The sequence below is a fragment of the Orycteropus afer genome, unplaced genomic scaffold (assembly GCF_000298275.1).
Source record: "Orycteropus afer afer isolate SDZICR_OR568_19922 unplaced genomic scaffold, OryAfe1.0 scaffold00066, whole genome shotgun sequence".
Lineage (NCBI taxonomy): Eukaryota > Metazoa > Chordata > Mammalia > Tubulidentata > Orycteropodidae > Orycteropus > Orycteropus afer.
Window position 1 is genome coordinate 6,917,359 of NW_006921653.1, and position 19,056 is coordinate 6,936,414.

Here is a 19,056-nt window from a genome sequence, read left to right on the forward strand (position 1 = left end):
AACCTTGGGCTTGGCAGCCTCGGCAGCCAAGCTGTCTGAGTGAAGAAACACCTCTAGCTCTAGTGGGCCAGGAGCTGGGGGCAGAGCTGAAACCCAAGACTGAGGGGCTTTCACCCAGCCCCTAGAGCCTGGCACTTTGAACTCAGACTTAAAGCCTCCAAATTCTAAGAATAAATTCCTGTATGTTGAGACCATCCCATTTGGTGGTATATTTCTGTCAGAGTGGCACTAGATAACCAGAACACCATCACGTAAGTGTAACATAAAGGAAAATAATCACATGATTATATGAATAGATGCAGAAAAGGCATTTGATAAAATCCAACACCCATTCCTGATAAAAACTCTCAGAAAAATAAGAACAGAAGGGAAATTTCTCAACACAATAAAATGTATCTATGTTAAACCAAGAGCCAACATTATTCTCAATGGAGAGAGACTGAAACCATTACCCATGTGAACAGGAACCAGACAAGGATGCCCTTTATCTCCACTTCTATTCAACATTGTGTTGGAAGTCCTAGCCAGGGCACGAAGGCAAGAACTGAAAAAAAAACCCAAACCCACTGCCATCGAATCAATTCCAACTCATAGCGACCCCCATTGTGTTTCCAAGGCAGTAAATCTTTACAGAAGTAGATTGCCTAGTGTTGCCTCCATGGAGTGGCTGGTGACTTTGAACCACCAAACTTTCTAGTTAGCAGTCAAATGCCTTAGGCACTACACCACGGGAAATCAAAGGCATCCAAATTGGTAAGGAAGAAGTACAACTATCCTTATTTGCAGATAATATGATCCTATATATAGAAAACACAAGAGACTCAGCAGGAAAACTACTGGAACTAATTGATAGATTTAGCATAGTGACAAGATACAAGATCAGTATACAAAAATCAGCTAGATTCCTCTCCACCAGTAAGAGGTCTCTGAAAAAGAAATAAGGAAATCTGTACCATTTACAATAGCTTCCAAAAGGATAAGATACTTGGGAATAAATCTTACCAGGAACACAAAAGACCTATACAAAGAAAACTACAAAACACTGCTTCAAGAAACTATAAGAGATTTACATAAATGAAAGAACATTCCATACTCATGGGTTATTATTGTTGTTATGTGCTATTGAATCAGATCCGACTCATAGCGACCCCTCCTTGGGTGTCCAAGGAAGTATCACTACAGAAGCAGATTGCCCAACCTTCCTTCCAAGGAGTGCTGGTGGGTTTGAACCACCAGCCTTCCGGTTAACAGTCAAATACCTTAGGCACTATGCTACCAGAATTTCCCATGGGTAGGAAGATTGAATGTTGAGAAAATGTCAATACTACCAAAGGCAATCTATATATTCAATGCAATCCCAATACAGATTCCATCAACATTCTTTAAACTCATGGAAAAAACAATCACTAATTTTATTTGGAAAGTAAAGTGACCTCAGATAAGCAAAGCAGTACTGAAGAAGAACAAAGTAGGAGGTCTCACACTCCCAGATCTCAAAGCCTACTTACTACACATGCACAGCTATAAAAACAGCCTGGCATTGGTACAATGACAGATATATAGACCAGTGGAGGAGAATTGAGAATCCAGAAATAGATCCATTGACCTATGGTCTGGTAGTCTTCAACAAAGAGCCGAAATCCATTAAATGGAGATGAGATAATTTCTTTTACAAATGGTGCTGGCAAAACTGGACATCCATTTGCAGGAAAATGAAACAAGATCTATACCTCATACTATACACAAAAACTAACTCCAGATGGATCAAAGACTTCAACGTGAAACCAAAAGTATAAAGTTCATCAAAGAAAAAATAGGAGCAAATTTTGTTGTTGTTATGTGCTGTTGAGTCAGACCCAACTCAGGTGTCCTAATTTATGGCATAAATAGACTATCAAGCATAACCCAAAATGCACAAACAGCAGAAGATAAACTAGATGAATGGGACCTTCTAAAAATTAAATTTGTATGTGCTTCAAAAGACTTCTCCAGAAGAGTAAAAAGAGAACCTACAGATTGGCGGGAGGAGGACTCCAACACCTCAACATTAAAAAGACAAACAATCCAATTTAAAAATTGGCAGAAGATATGAACAGATACTTTACCAAAAAAGATATTCAGGCAACCACGAACACATGAAGAAATGTTCATGATAATCAGCCATTAGAGAGATGCAAATCAAAACAATCATGAGATACCATCATACCCTAGCACTAATAACAAAGTTCAACAAGACAGAAAATAACAAATGCTGGTGAGGATGTGGAGAGATTGGGACTCTTATACACTGCTGGTGGCATCATAAAATTATACAACCACTGTGAAAATCAGTATGGTGATTCCTTAAAAATTTGGAAATAGAAATACCATTTGATACAGCTATCCCATTACTACGTATATATCCTAAAGAAATGAGAGGCAGGACATGAAGAGATGTATGCACACCTGTGTTCATTGCAGCACAAATCACAATAGCAAAGAGATGGAAAAAACCTAAATGCCCATCAACTGAAGAATGGATAAACAAACTGTGGTACATACACACAATGGAATACTATGCAACCCTAAAGAATAATGTAGAATCTACAAAACACGTGGATGAACTTGAAGGACATTATGCTAAGTTAAATAATTCAATCACAGAAGGACAAATATTTTATTAGTCCATTATTGTAAAAAGTCAAGGAATAGTTTACACATAGAAGGAAAATTTTTTTGTTGGTTACTAGGGATGGGAGGGGAGGGGAGGGAAAATTCCAAGATAGGTTAAAAAAAAAACAACCATATATATAGATATAGAAACAAAAGACTATTAGTGGTAACCAGGGGTAGGAGGGAGGGGAAAAGGGGAAGCTTTTGTTTTTGGGGCATTGAATTTATGCTAATGGTGGTAGAATATTTGGAAAATGATAGCAATAATGGTGGCACAACATGAAAAATGTCACCAATGTTCCTGGGCTGTAAATGGGGAAGTTTTCATGTTAGCTAATGTCTTGTGTATGTTTTCACCACAATCAAAGTTTAAAAATAAATAAATAAATAAAAGCCTGGAACCACACTCTGATGCACTCAAACCACACTCTGAAGCATCTCCATGGTCAGGCAGAGGAATCCCCACATCTCCACTCCCTTTGGGATCTTGGGAAAGGTGTAGTAAATGAAGATAGTAAAATAATAGCTATTGTGGTAGGTAGAAAATGTGCCCCCAAAGAGGTCTCTGTAGATGTCTGTGTCCTGAACTCTGAAACCTATGACCATGTTAGTTTACCTGAAAAGGGGAATCTGAAAAGGTTGCAGGTAGAATTAAACTTACTTCCCAGCTGACTTTAAAAGAGACAGATTATCCAGTATTATCCAATGTAATCACCTGAAACTCTGTTGCCATTGAGTAGGTTCTGAATCATAGTGACCCTAAAGGTCAGAACAGAACTACCGCATAGGGTTTCCAAGGCTGTAATCTTTAGTGAAGCAGACTGACTGCCTCATGTTTCTCCTGCAAAGCGGCTGGTGAATTCAAAACACTAACATTCTGGTTAGCAGCCAAGCACTTAACTATTGAGCCATCAGTGTTCCTTAAGGGTCTTCAAAAGTGGAAAAGAGAGACAGAGGACAAGGTCAGAGTGATGTGATGTGAGAAGGATTCAACCTGCCATTGGTGGCTTTGAAGATGGAAGGAGGCCAGGAACCAAGGAATGTGTTCAGCTTCTAGAAGTTGGATCAAGCAAGGAAACATTCTCCCTTAGAGCCTCTAGAAAGGAATGCAGCCCCACAGACACTTTGATTAACCCCATGAGATATGCATCAGATTTATGGCATACAGAACTGTAAGATAATAAATATGTGTTGTTTTAAGCCCTAAGTTTGTGGTGATTTTTTAGAGCAGCACCAGAAAACTAATGCATGTAACAAATTGTTGTGAGGCATAAATGAAATAAAATCGATAAAGCCCTTAACACTGTACCTGGAGTAAACATGTAATAAATGTTAGCAACTGTTATGTTTGTTGTTATTGTTGTTGTTGTTGTTATGTGCCATCGAGTCAGACCCAACTCCTAGCGACCCCTCCTTGGGTTGCCGAGGCAGTATCATTACGGAAGTAGATTGCCCAACTTTCCTTCTGAGGAGTGGCTGGTGGATTTGAACCACTAGCCTTGTGGTTAGCAGTCAAGTCCCTTAGGCACTATGCTACCAGAGCTCCCATTATTGTTGTTAGGTACCATCAAGTTATTTTAGTTAGCATTATTGATTTAGTACATATTAAGCTATGTGTCAGGCATTATGCTAAGTGCTTGGGATTTGTACAAATCAAGGCATAGTCCTTGATTTCAAGGACTTGATTTCAAGTCTAATTGAGGAAACAGTCACAGAAAGAAATAATTCTAATATGAAGTGTTCAGTGTGGTGTCAGAGCTATGCACAGGACTTTACTCCAGCGTGGTGGAGAGATACTGAACCCAGCCTAGTGTAGAAGCAAGAAAGAAGAGGGTCAGGAATGTTAGTGGAGGAGAGCATTTCAAGAAAATATTGAATGAAGTCCTATATAATCAAGCCTAGTAATTAAGTTAGTCCTGAATCTTTTGTAAAAGTAGTTCAAGTATTGTGGTTCTCGTTCATAATTAATAAATTACATGCTTTGACTTCTACATCATTGAAGACAATGAGAGAACAGAAATGAAGGAACCAGATTAGAGTCCAGGCTTTCTCTCGTCCTCTGTTGTGAACCCTCTACATGCCAAGAGCTGATGAGCGGTTCTGTGAGCCACAAAAGGGCAGCCAAAGGGGAATGGAGGAATCAAAGGCCAATCTGAGCAATGATTCCCTAATCATCATGAACTGACCAATAAAAAAGACAGAAGATCAGCAGTGCATGCACCACCACACTAGGTCAAATCAGGATACTCATTATCAAAATTCTGTACGTGACTGTACTCACCCGTAAAATTCCAGAGTTGCACAATATCCTGTGAAAAAGAAGTAACATGGTGGTCTGACTGGTCACAAAGAGAAAGTGCTGATATTTTACAGTCTCTGGTTGTCACAAATTGAAGAGCATTTCTTGGTGGTTTATTTCTTAACAATTCTGTTGGCATATAGCAGAGGTTAAGAGCCAGTTTGAGAACAAAGAAGAAACTGGAGAGTAGAAGCACAAATAGCAGAGTAAGGAGGGACTGCATCCTGCCCGATAGATATGAGCTGGAACTATCTTCTCTATAGAGGCTACTTCCTTGACTTTAACCATTCTAGCCTCAGACTAGATGCAGATGAGATTCGCCTACTCCAGAAATCTTTACAGCAACAGGAAATCATGTAAAATAGTTAAAATGTGTACTATGTAACTCTGCCCAGGTTACACAGTTAACTTGGGAATGTAGTAATTATTTATAACAAACTACAGAGGTATACCTGGGGGGTCCTGAGATAAAAACCTTTGACAGGCCAGGAAGAGAGACTGGCCCTGTCCAGATTACTCTCTTCTCCTTCTTGCAATGCTTTAAGTTGTTGAGCCTCGTCTGGTGCCCCTCTTCCCCACCCAGTAACCCCAATACCCCTCACCTGACCTCCTTCCCTGCTTTTCTCATCTTAACCTTGTCTACGTAGTTAGGATGCATTTCTTGAATTCAGAAAATTCTCAATTAACAGTATCATATTTGATAGGTACCAACTTTGTAATCCTGTAAGGTTCATAGCCTTTTATGACTCTGCAAATGACTAGTTGCTGTCCCTTATTTAAGCACTCCTGAGGCTTGGAGCATACTCCCTACCTCCTGCCACAGAGAAGCTACACACCTTTTGATGGGAAGAGCATTACAAACAGGACAGAAACATAAATTCTTCCTTCATTACAGGAAAATGACCCTTCCTGCACTACACTAGAAAATGTCCACTCATGTGGGTCAGAGGTGATACTGTTTAATTAACCATTTCATTTACCTCCAGAATGAAGGTGCCTATGCATGTACACATTCTGGAGCCCTCAGCAACCATCTGAAAAATTTTTTGGTAGAACTTGCTGAAAGAAGTGACCTTAGGGATGGGTGCTGTGCTCGGATCACCACCACCATCCTTCCATCCCACAGGATTGTGTTTGAGCACTGAATAGAAAATGAGAAGGCAGTGGCAGCTGCTGGCTCATAGGATGGTTTTGTGCCAATTAGAGAGGAAAAAATGCCCCCTGTGGGAGAATAAACTGTTGAAATATGGCTCGCTGTGTGGATTATTGGGAAAAAAAAAAGAACCTTTCTGGGCCCTAAGTTTTCAAAGAAGCAGCATTTTGCAGGCATAGGGTTTGACCAATGGAGTCTTGACATGGTTTTAGCCCCATCTCAGTAGTCGTGAAGGATACAGTGTGGTTCAAGGCAGGTCTTGAAAGAGGCCTTGAGACATTCTGGGTGCTTGGTTTTCTATACCAGATATTTAGTCAAGATTACTGCCAGCTGGCAGGAGGCACTCTTCCACGATGTGAGTTAACATGAATCATTACAATTAATTTGGGTAACAAGCCTCTGAGGCTGAGATTTTTCCTAGTAGGAACCTGAGGCTCAGAGGTTAAGTATCTTACCCTAGGTCCTGTGGTAATAGCAGATTTTGATCTTCATGCTTCTGGATTCCCCAGCACTCGTTACTCTCCTTCCTTGATTCATTTTTCACCATAAAATTTTCTTCCAATACTGTGTGTTTCACTTTTCATTTGTATATTATCTCTCTCCCTCAAGCAGAATATAAATTCCACAATGATAAGGATTTGTGTGTGTTTTAGTCACTGCTGAATCCCCATGCCTAGATCACTAGGCTCACTCAGTAATATTTGTCAAATGAATGAATTGTTCAAATATCAGGATACTTTCTCCTACATCTATCTACTTCAGCAAACATCCTTTGGCAAATACTTACATAATACTTTGAGGTATTTTACAGAAAAAGTTTATCTTAGCAAAACATGTGTACTGTTATTGTCAAGATTTTCTTCAGCTAAAAAAAAAAAAAAGCTACTTTATACTTTTAAACAAATATTAGATGTCCAACGACAGGGTTTTAATTTTTTAAAAAAAGTCTTCCACTCTGAAATTCATGTTCACATCAAAGAGAGACATACCAGGTAACTAAATTAGGACACTTCCTATTTACTGAGTCTTGCCTTTGCTTTTGAAGGCAGATTTATTCATGGCCAATTTCTTCAATGATTAAGATGGAATTATCTAGAGAAATTGGAACTTTTATCCTTTGCTCTCATTGCCATCCAGTCAATTTTGACTCATAGCAACCTTCATTGGGTTTCCAAGGCTGTAAATCTTTACTGAAGCAGACTGCCCCATCTTTCTTCCATGGAGCAGCTGTTGGGTTTGAACCACCAAACTTTTGATTAGCAGCCACATACCTTAACCACTATACCACCAGAGCTCCTTTATCCATTGCTAGTGGAAATAAAAAAGTGGTACAAGCCACTGTGAAATACACTTTTGCTATTTCCCAAAAAGTTAAATATAGAATGACTGTATGACCCAAATATAAATATCCTAGGTATATACTCAAAAGAATTAAAAGCATGAACAAAAACAGAAATTTGTACACCAATGATCTTTGCAGTACTATTCACAAAAGCCAAAAGATGTAAGCAACCTTCATGTTCATCAACAGAGGAACAGATAAATAAAACAAGGGATATCCATACAATGGAATATTATTCAGCCATGAAGAGAAATGTCATGCATATGACAGCATGCATGAACCTTGAAAATATGCTGAGTGAAATAAATCAGTCATAAAAGGACAAATGATCTCACTTATATGAAATAGAAAAATATAGAGAGACCAATGTTTATTAGTGATTTCCAGGGCTAAGAGGGAGGAGGAAAAGGGAAATCTTTGCTTAGGGAGCACTGAGTTTCTCCAAATGGTGGTAGAACAATTTGGAAAAGAATGATGGTGATGATTGTATGGCATGATGAATATAAGCAATGTCATTGAATTGTATACATAAAAGTTGTTAAACTGGCAAATGGGTTTTTTTTTTTTTATTTTTTTTAATCACGATAAAGAAATTAATAAAAAAATGGAATCATCAATCTTTGTTATGCTCTGCTAGTTATTTGCAAGTAGCCATACCGAATAATCTGGCAACGTTTCTACGCAATTGTGCTTAGCGCTCACAGAATACATAAATCGTTCAAAATGAAGTTTTTATTTTTAATTACTTAAATTTTGCATACTAAATAACATCTTGCATAACTTAATAAGTTTGTGTTAGGTTTCTAGAAATAGTAACAAGCTACATGTTTTAATTCATTTTATGTAAATTTTATCCTGCTTTAGTAAAAGTTCACTGTGTGCAGGGCACTGTACTGTTGCATATTGTTGCAGGAATAAAGGAAGCTTTTAGAGATGGTCTCTGCCTTTCTGGAATTCACACACTGAATAGAAGAAGAAGCAGAGCTACGCACACTCTAGTGCCTCCAACAATAACTGTCGGCGTTTTACTTGTAATCGGAGCAGGCTGGCAGCAAATAACTATTTTTTCCCAGGTTTACGAGAACTGAAGTGAATTGGAAATTTTTATTTGCTTTAAGCAAACATTTCACTCTTGTGCAACATTAAATTGTGTCAACCAAGCAAATAAATGGAGAAATCCTTACTTACAAAATTGCCTGCTTCTGATTTCACTTCAGTGCTTTTAAAGTTCCAAGAGGGGGAGAAAATGAAGATTTTGTTGCTTGGTATTTTTCTGTTTTTGTACAGCACCTCAGCCTGGGCAAAAGATAGGCATTATTACATTGGAATTATTGAAACAACTTGGGACTATGCCGTTGACAATGGAGAAAAGAAACTTATTTCAGTTGACAAGTAAGTCACAATTTTTATTATGAAACAAATATATACGTTTTCAGTTTAAGAAATAAAGCCAAAAAGAAGAAATATTTCTTTGATTTGTTACATACGGAAAGTGTAAAATGTGGGCTTGAAACCCAAGACACTTTGATCAATCTCCTGTAAATCCTAAAATATTTTTCATTCAAGAGGCTGTTCTGATCCTTTCCCTTCCTGTGGGGAAATGTGTTGGCTTCATATTATCTCTCTTGGTTGTTATTGCATTTCCCACTGGGATTCAGTCTATTTGTCTATTTACGCAAAAGTTCATTAATTTAAATAATGGTTGTATTAAATGTTATGTTACACTACTCACCTGATTGTGGTAAACATAAAATACTTTTTAACCCTTCAAGATATTAATCATAGAAATTAAATACAGTTTTAATAAATAGGATTCTGCCTAACACTTGTTGAGTGACCAAGCAATTAATTGACTTAAACTTTTTCAGCCTCAGAGTCCTAATCTGTGAAGTGGGGATAAGAAGAATATCTCACAGGGCTGATTGGAAGTTGAGTGTCTATAAAGATTTTAGTGAAGTGCTTGGCAAATTGTACATGCTCAAAAAAATTAGCTACTTATTATTATGGCCAATCAAAGCTTTCTGTAACTTAAATATTTCCATATTTCAGTTGCAGAAAAACAAGAGTGTGGTTCCCCTTGAAGTTTTCTGTAGCAAAAGTTATCTATAATAATACTGAAGTCAGCACTTTTACTAATGTTTGAAACATTTACTACCAAACTGAGATGTTGTTGTTGTTATTTGCCATCGAGTCGGCCCCGACTCATAGAGATCCCTCCTTGGGTTTCCGAGGCAGTATCACTACGGAAGTAGGAATGTCCAACCTTCCTTCCGAGGAGTGGCTGGTGGGTTTGAACCGCCAGCCTTCTGGTTAGCAGTCAAGTGCCTTAGGCACTGTGCTACCAGAGCTCCTGAGATAGGCATTCAAAACCAATATTCACTGCGTTTAAAAAAATGTCTTTTAGTGGTGATAAAGCATAAATGAGCCCAATGACCATAAGCTGTTAAGATTGTACCTTTAAAATATAGCTAAACAAATATGTCCACTTTTATCATTGTTGAATCTGGTGATGAGTGCATACCATTCTCTTAACTTTTATATATGCTTGACATTTTTCATCAAAAAAGTAAATATGTAGCTTATAACAGTATCAGATTAAATTATTAATTTAGTAATATGCAATAAGGAAGTTTCTGACTTAAAGATTATTATAAATAAAACCAGTGCATCTTGCACTTCTTAGGTGTATGACATTTTCACAGCTTCACCAGAAGTGTTATTGTGTATGGATTCGGTGTTTTTGTTGATTATATGTTATGTAAATTATATGTTGTGTTTATTTCTAAGAGGGGGGAAAAAAATCAGACACAGAAAAAAAAAAAAAAGTGTGTTGTTTTGCTCCATGACTCCACCTACCACACCTCTACTACTGCCCATGATCAAAAAATCAAATCAGCTTTATTGGGCATAAACCATCTGCAAGACACTGGCCCAGGCATGCTTCAATAAAGAAGTTTCTAATTCTACAAGTTAGAGAATAAAGGAGTGAAGAAGTTTCTTTAGAAAAAAATTTGGTACAGTGGGGACATGTAAACATTCCTTTGTTTTTAAATACTCTTGTGGTCTGTTTATGCTAGGTAATTTATACAATGAGCATGAACTTCTTTACTCCATTCTGCTAAAGGTACTGGAAAGGGAAAGTGGGGCATCTTACAGTAAACAAGTTCAGCTCTCTTTCTGTCATTGGCCTAGTAATTTCCTGTTGCTGCAACAATAACCACTGTGGGCCTCATGCACATCCAGACTGGATGTGGTTAGTCTGCCTGTGGAGTTTTTTTTCCACACATTTGCACAGTGAATAGAGAGTACAACTTCAGTCATTTTTGCCAATACTGTGCTAAACTTTTTTGTGGATGAGGAGAGCTAGAAGTTTTCCTATTTGTCCCAGATTTGTAGAATGTCTAGCTCAGTCACCCAAACATGATTTGTATCATGGGGCGCCATTGAGACTTCTTTTTGTGCAACGGCTGAAAAGGAGTGAAGAAAAACAGACTGAGATATAAGGTGTTTGGGGAGTTCAAGACAAAGCTTAGGTAGAGAATTGATTTTATGTTGAATGTTGATCTTGAAAGTTTGAGGCAATGAAGAAGAAAATTAAGTACTGAAATGGCAGCAACTCCACTATCGTGTACTGCTTGGTCATCAGTCCTTAGAACTAGTGGTCAAATGCCTTATCCACTATGCCACCAGAGCTCCTTACCTAGAACATAAACCAAAATCAAACTAAACTCACTGCCATTGAGTCAATTCTGTAGTAGACACTAAATAAATATTTGAATAAATGAAAATTAATTTATAAAGGCCAGAAGAAATTATAGACTGTGTCATAAAAACTGTCCCTTATTCCTCATGTAGACATACATGCCATAGAATAAATCTGGAGACAGAATGAAATAAGAACAGTAAAACTGAAAGTATTGGTAGATGTCTTAAGAGGAAAATGTTGGGATTGGGGGAAAGAATAGGAAAATAGAGTTTACCTCTCTGGTATGAATGTCAGTGGGAACTCTGGAAGCATAGTGCCTAAGGCACTTGACTGCTAACCAGAAGGCTGGCAGTTCAAACCCACCAGCCACTCCTCAGAAGGAAGATGGGGCAATCTACTTCCATAGGGATACTGCCTCGGAAACCCAAGGAGGGGCCACTATGAGTTGGGTCCGACTCGACGGCACATAACAACAACAACATGAATGCCAGTAATACCCACTGCCTACTGTCTGAGTAGATTCAGACTCATAGTGACCCTATAGGACAGTGTAGAACTGCCCCATGTGGTTTCCAAGGCTGTAAATCTTTACACAGATTGCCTTATCTTTCTCACACAGAGCACCTGATAGTTTCCAACTAGCAATCTTTTGCTAAGCAGCCAAATGCCTTAACCACTATGCCACCAGAGCTCCTATCCCAGTAATATTTATTTCTAATGGGGTGAAGTGAGAAGGAATTTCCTTATACTCAGTACTGCCATTTACTTGGCTCAATGCTTTGTCTGTCACAGCAAAAAATCAATAAAGATTCAATAAAATATAGTTTTCATTCCTAAGTTATTTATGTTTAAATAAGAATAAAAGGCATTTATGTAATAAAAATTAGTAAACACTAATAGTGTGTACTTGTCCCATAGAAGCCAAGAATTAATTGGCTCTGTGTGGTTGCTGTTAGGTACAGTGGAGTAGGCTCAGACTCATAGCAACCCCATGAACAATATAACAAAACATTGCCCAGTCCTGCACCGTCCTCACAGCCCTTGCTATACTTGAGCCCATCATTGTTGCTGCTACATATTGGCTATATAAACCAAAAACTCACTGTCATCAAGTCAATTCCAACTCATAGCAACTCCCATTGAGTTTCCAAGGCTCTAAATCTTTATGGAAGTAAATTGTTCCATCTTCCTCTCGTAAAGCAGCTGGTGGATTTGAACCACTGACCTTCTGGTTAGCAGCCAAATGCCTTACTCACTGTGCCACCAGAGCTCATTTTTTGGCTATATAGTGGCAAGAAATTTTTTGGTGATGTCTAGGAAACAGATCTGAAGCTGGAAGTAAGTGAAAAAATTCTTCAAGCATAGGAGCAGCTATCACAAAACCTTTTCTACTGAACTTTATAAAAGGCTCTGGTGGTGTAGTATTTAAGGCATTGGATTGCTAACCAAAAGGTCTATCGTTCCAACCCACAAGCCAGTCCATGGGAGAAATATGAGGCAGCCTGCTTCCCCAAATATTTACAGCCTTAAAAACCCTATGGAGCAGTTCTACTGTATCCTATTGGGTTGCTATGAGTTGGAATCAACTCGATGGCTGTGAGTTTGGTTTGGTTTGGCATCATGCTTTATGACTTTTACTTAACAGACAGCTCTTGTTAACTTAGTTACCTGGTTTTCCAGCCCATTATAGGTTTGAAAAAGAAGTCAGAAATGGTATAGTGAAGATGTCATTAGAAGCATGCCAATGACTGATATGAAGTAACAGCTCAGATTCTGACTAAAGAATTAGACAATAAGAAAAAAAGAACATTCCATCCTATGTAACAATCTTAAGTGTTATACTTATTGTCTCAAGTGATCAGGATGCAATAAGTAGTAGATAAATACTCATTTTTACTATTATTATTATTAGGAAAAAAAAAACACAAAAACTTGTATTTTTTCCAGTGTCCCATTCAGAAAAAAAAGGAGAAGGAAGCAAATAAAACATTTTTAAAAGCATTTTAAAACAAACTAGCTGTCAGTGGGAAAAAAAAAAGAGAAAAACTTGCACTGAAAACATTCATTTTACCCCTTCAAAAATGGTTTCAAAAATGTTTTAACAATTTTTAAAAAGGTAAAGTTACTAGTTTCAATGGTCTGGAAAATTTACTTAACAAAATAAAATGACTCATTCTTCAAGATTGCCAAATAACAAAAGTAAATAATAGCTTTGCTGTTGTTGTTGGCTGCAATGGAGTCTATTCCAACTCATAGCAAGACACTGTGACAGAGCAGAACTGCCCCACAGCTGGCATGATGCAAATATTAGAACACAGCACAGCCTGGAAAACAAACTGAACTCACTGTTACCAAGTAATTCCCACTCATAGCAACCAAATAAGACAGAGTAAAACTGCCCCATGGGGTTTTTGGGAGCTCTGGTGGCGTAGTGCCTAAGGCATTTGACTGCTAACCAGAAGACTGGTGGTTCAAACTAACCAGCCACTCCTCGGAAGGAAGATTGGGCAATCTACTTCTGTAGAGATACCACCTCAGAAATGCAAGAAGTGTCACTATGACTCGGGATTGACTCCATGACAGTGAGTTTTGTTTTGTTTTTATGGAAGGAGACTGCCTCATCTTTCTCCTACAGAGAGACAGGTATGTTCCAACCATCGACCTTTTGGTTAGCAGCCAAATGCTTTAGCCACTACACCACAAGTGCTCCTTAAACAAACAGCCTCTAAGAAGGAACTAATTGACTATTACTTATTTCACATATTCTCATACTTTGTTACCATAATTTTTATTTCCCCTGAGACCATAACCAAACAAATGTGGACAGTTAGGTACTCTATTTTGTCCATGATAGAACCGATAACTCAAATTTGTACTACATATACCTAGATTGAGACTTTGTCTACTTCTTGCACCAGTTAATATTAGACAAAGGCCTTGTGAATCCTATATGTAGTAAGCAGAATTTCTAAAACAGCCAATCTAAAATGTTCTACCCTAATCCCCAGAACCCATGAATATGCTGAGTTACCACTCCTGTGATTATGTTATACCCAATGGCACAGTTGACTTTAGGCTAGGAAGATTATTGGGGTGGGCCTAATGGAATCACAGAAGCCCCTTTAAAAACAGAAAGCCCTCTAGTAGTGGAAGAGGAAGTCAAAAAGGTTTGAAGCATGAGGGGATTTAATGCACTGTTGCTGGCTTGAAGACTGACGGAGTCACTGGAGAAGGAATAACACTGGCCTTAAGAAGCCAAAGAGTCTCTAGATGGTGCAAATAGTTAATGAGTTCAGCTGCTAGCTGAAAGGTTGGATGTTCGAGTCCACCCAGAGACATCGCAGAAGAAGGCCTGGAGATGCACTTCTGAAAAATTATAAACACTATGGTGTGCAGTTCTACTCTGACACACGTGGGAATTCCGTGTGTCAGAATTGATCCAGAAGACAACTGGTACTGGTAAGGAGCTCGAAGAGGTCCCCATCTGACAGCAGATAACAGAGATTTCAAAGCTACAACTGCAAGGAACTCAGTTCTGTCAACAGCCTTAATGATCTTGGAAGTGGATTTCTCACAGAGCCTCCAGATACATACTCAGTTCAACTGGTCCCTTGATTTCAACCCTGAGCAGGGAAGCCAGCCATGACTACAGAACTGTGACCTGTAGAACCATGAGATAAATAGGTGTTGTTTTAAACTGCTAATTGTGATAATTACTTATAAGTAACAGAAAACTGTTGTTGTTGTGTTGTTGTTGTTGTTATGTGCCATCGAGTCGGCCCCGACTCATAGCGACCCCTCCTTGGGTTTCCGAGGCAGTATCACTACGGAAGTAGGATTGCCCAACCTTCCTTCCGAGGAGTGGCTGGTGGGTTTGAACCGCCAGCCATCTGGTTAGCAAGCAAGTGTCTTAGCCACTATGCTACCAGAGCTCCTAACAGAAAACTAGTAACACTATATCTCAATTGATGAAGCCAAGAATGCTGAATACAGAAATCTTTCATCTATAATAGCCAAATTTTAGTAACTGTTGTATGTCTAAACATAAACCAAGACCACGGGTAAATACAGGGGAGGAAGTAGCATTATTATCTTCCTAAGGCTATATATCGGAAGGAAGGTTGGGCAATCTACTTCCGTAGTGACACTGCCTCGGAAACCCAAGGAGGGGTCGCTATGAGTCGGGTCTGACTCGAGGGCACACAACAACAAGGCTATATATAGCGTAGTGCATAAGGCACTTGACTGCTAACCAGAAGGCTGGCTGTTCAAACCCACCAGCTACTCCTCGGAAGGCAGATAAAGCAATCTACTTCCATAGTGATACTGCCTCGGAAACCCAAGGAGGGGTCACTATGAGTCAGTCTGACTCAATGGCACATAACAACAACAACAAAGGCTATATACATACATACATACACATACACACACACACACACATATCACTATGAGTCAGGTCAGACTCAATGGCAAATAGCAACAACATATACTTTTTTTTTTTTTTTTTTTACTTCCTCTACCGTTGAAAACTTACTTCTAGGTCTGAATCATCCAGAAATTGTAGGAGTTAGCTACTTTTTAAATGGGAAGGGGAGTAAGGAGGTTGTGGTTATGTGGAAGGGGGGTATATCTATTTTAATGAGTAGAAAGGAGCTTATTAAATGTGAATTATTTGTTTCATTGAAAGAGCGGATAAAATAGATCCTTTTGACTGAATATGGAGCTGGCAAACTTCCACAAGCTTCCAGTAACTGACCCTTTGTCCTCAAGCTGTGCCCTTGAAATTCAATAGACATCCCCTAATGACCCTTTGATGTTCCTTTGGAGACAGAGCCTAAGCAAATAGACCTCCCCCAAAGTAACACACTATCTGAAATATTTCCCAATTTGGTTAAGACTTAATTTTGTCTCACAGTAAAAGAAAAGAATGAAAAGCCAGATTGCAAATTACAACATATTTAAAAGGAATTCCAAGTGTTATAAAGCAGAATATATGATAACTTTAGGTTAATTACTTTAAAAGTTATTTTCACACCCACACAAAGCTTTGTATAGGGGGAAAAAAAAAAAAGATTCCCAAAGCGTAGGCAGTATTTCTTCTGTTTTAACAAATGATTAATACTGGAGAATTTCAGAGAAATGAAAGCATTTTGATAAACAAAAACCCAGCCCACTGTCATCAAGTCGATTCGATCTCATAGTGACCCTGTAGGACAGAGCAGAACTGCCCCCATAGAGTTTCCAAGGCTGTAAATCTTTACAGGAGCAGACTGCCTCATCTTCCTCCCACGGAGTAGGTGGTGGGCTTGAAACACCAACCTTTGATTAGCAGCCAAATGCTTTGATCACAGCCCACCAGAGCTGCAATTTACTGGACTAGGATGTGACATACTCCTAAGTGCTATAGAGTAGCATTCAGAACACATAAATATGCAGTTTGTTCAAATGAAGACTTAAAATTTAAGGGCTACCTTTAAAACTTGGGTTCATGTAAAATGTGTCTCAACAGGGCATGGTAGAGCCCAGACTAGAATTTGAATATTATCTGACCTGTCTCCTAGCAACAGAAGTGTGTCCAGACAGTGAAGAAAATTTACCCTGGGGCTTACACTGGCCAGTGTGATATTGCTTGGCCCAGGTTTTTCTGGTTGGTCCAGAAAGGAATCACACTTCTGCACTGTAAGCTTTTCAACTACAGTTGTGTGCCTTATGGAAATTTGGATTCTGGCTGGCCTCTCAGCAGTATGGACCAGATGAATCTTTCTATCTTGGTGGTTTTCAGTGTCTTGCATTTTGCTGACACTGTTGTTGAAACATATATTTATTAAAACTCTTCCTGTCACTGGGCCTACAGGCTTGGAACCATGGTCTCAGGGGACATTAAGCTCAATTGGCAAAACACAGTACATAAAAGTCTTGCATATCCTACTTTAGTGAGTAGTGACTAGGGTCTTAAAAGCTTTTGAGTGGCCATCTAAGACGCAGCTATTGGTCTCCCCTCATCTGCAGCAAAAATCAGTGAAAAAAATCAGTCATATGGAAACAATTAGTCCAAGGATATAATGGACCACGGGGACCTGAGCCTTCATGACCCTGAAAGCAGAACTAGATGGTGCCTGGTTACCAATGCCAACCGCTTGGAAAGGGATCAAAATTGGAGATCTTACAGAGTGGGAGAAAAATGTGGAACAAAATTCAAAATCACAAAAATGACCAGAATTACTTGTCAGATAGAGACTGGCGGAACCCCTGAAACTATGAGCCCGGGTTTTCCTTCCAGCCTTCAACTGGACTCACTTCTGTGGATTAGCTCTCAGCCAAACAATAGAAAGGCCTAGAGGCAAAACAGCTATCCCAAGGAGATACACCCACCTACCCTAGGGAGATGAACCACTTAGAGAAATCAACCATGACACATCAGAAGGACAGCATTTCCTTAGAGGAAAAGCTGGACAGACAGGAATAAGAAGGGCACAGGGTCAGGATAGTCACAGGGAGGAGACGGAAGGAGAGCTTTTTATTGTTGGGATTGTAATCAAGGCTGTGAAACCAAATGTGCATGAACTATTGAGAGTAAAATGAATTTTCTTTGTTAAAAAAACAAATAAATAAACTTTTCCTGTCTACACAAATGCTGTTGATTTTTGAGGGGCAAAGTATACCCTCATGTCCTGCTATTATTATTCCACTTTTTCCAATGCCCTTGAAGCTCTCTGAGTCTTCCTGAAGTTTTTGTTTTGCTCTAACAAAGTGTGAAACTGCAGCAAATAATCAGAAGATGGAAAAAAAAAATAGAACAAATGAAGGCACAAGCATGGATTTGACATCCCACACTGGGTGCAAAATTATCACAGTTTTCTTCCACTTTGGTCTCCTTTCATCAGGTTATTGGTGTTGTTAGGTGCCATCAAGTTGTCCCCGACTCACAGCAACCCTGTGTACAACAGAATGAAACACTGCTCGGTCTTGTGCCAGCCTCACAATCCTTGCTATACCTGAGCCCATCATTGTAGCCACTGTGTCAATCCATCTTGTTCAGGGCCTTCCCCTTTTTTGTTGACCCACCACTTTACAAAGTATGATAGCCTTCTCCAGGAAATAGTCCCATCTGACAACATGATCAAAGTAGGTGAGACAAAGTCTGGCCATTCTCACATCCAAGGAGCATCCCAGCTGCACTTCTTCTAGGACAGATTTGTTAGTTCTTTCAGCAGTCTACAGTATTTACAGCATTCTTCACCAACACCACAAAAGCATCAACTGTTCTTCAGTCCTCCTTACTCATTGTCCAGCTCTCACATGTATATGAGGCAATTGAAAATACCATAGCTTGGGCTAGCAGTACCTTAGTCTTAAAGAAGACATCTTTACACTTCAGCACTTGAGAGAGGTCTTTTGCAGCAGATCTGCCCAACACAATACGTCTTCTGATGTCTTGACTGCTGCTTCCATTGGTGTTGATTATAAAACCAAGTAATATGAAGTCTTTGACAATTCAATCTTTTGTGTGTGTGTGTGTGTGTGTGTGTGTGTGATTTGGGTGAAGATTTACAAAGCAAATTCACTTTCCATACAGTAGTCACATACACTTTGTCTCATGACATTGACCACAATTTACCACAATGCAACAGCTCCCCTCCCACTTCCTCCTGATAATTACCTCTGCCCGGTGTCCATCCCTCCATGCCCTCTTGCCTCCTGAACTGTCTCCTGGTGCAGAAGCAGCCCTATTTTCTCCCATGATTGTTCTCTCTGAGGAGTGTATCTACCTCAGGTAAATGTTCAACTCATATGCCTGTCTTTTGCTTGGCTGGAAGTCACAGGTGTGGATACAATTCCCGACCTGACGGGCAGCTAGGGGCATAGTCTCAGTGGTTCCACCAGGCTCTATCAGACCAGCAATC

At 39.2% G+C, this 19,056-nt stretch overlaps 1 protein-coding gene across 1 annotated transcript in view; it reads left to right on the forward strand.

Annotated features, from left to right (window-relative positions):
• Positions 1–8,692: 8,692 nt before the first annotated feature.
• LOC103196469 (ceruloplasmin) overlaps positions 8,693–19,056 on the forward strand; it is a 118,896-nt gene continuing 108,532 nt past the window's right edge. Inside the window, exon 1 of the mRNA XM_007940207.2 lies at positions 8,693–8,838. Within this exon, the coding sequence (XP_007938398.2) occupies positions 8,693–8,838 (146 nt within the window). The remainder of the gene's footprint in view (positions 8,839–19,056) is intronic.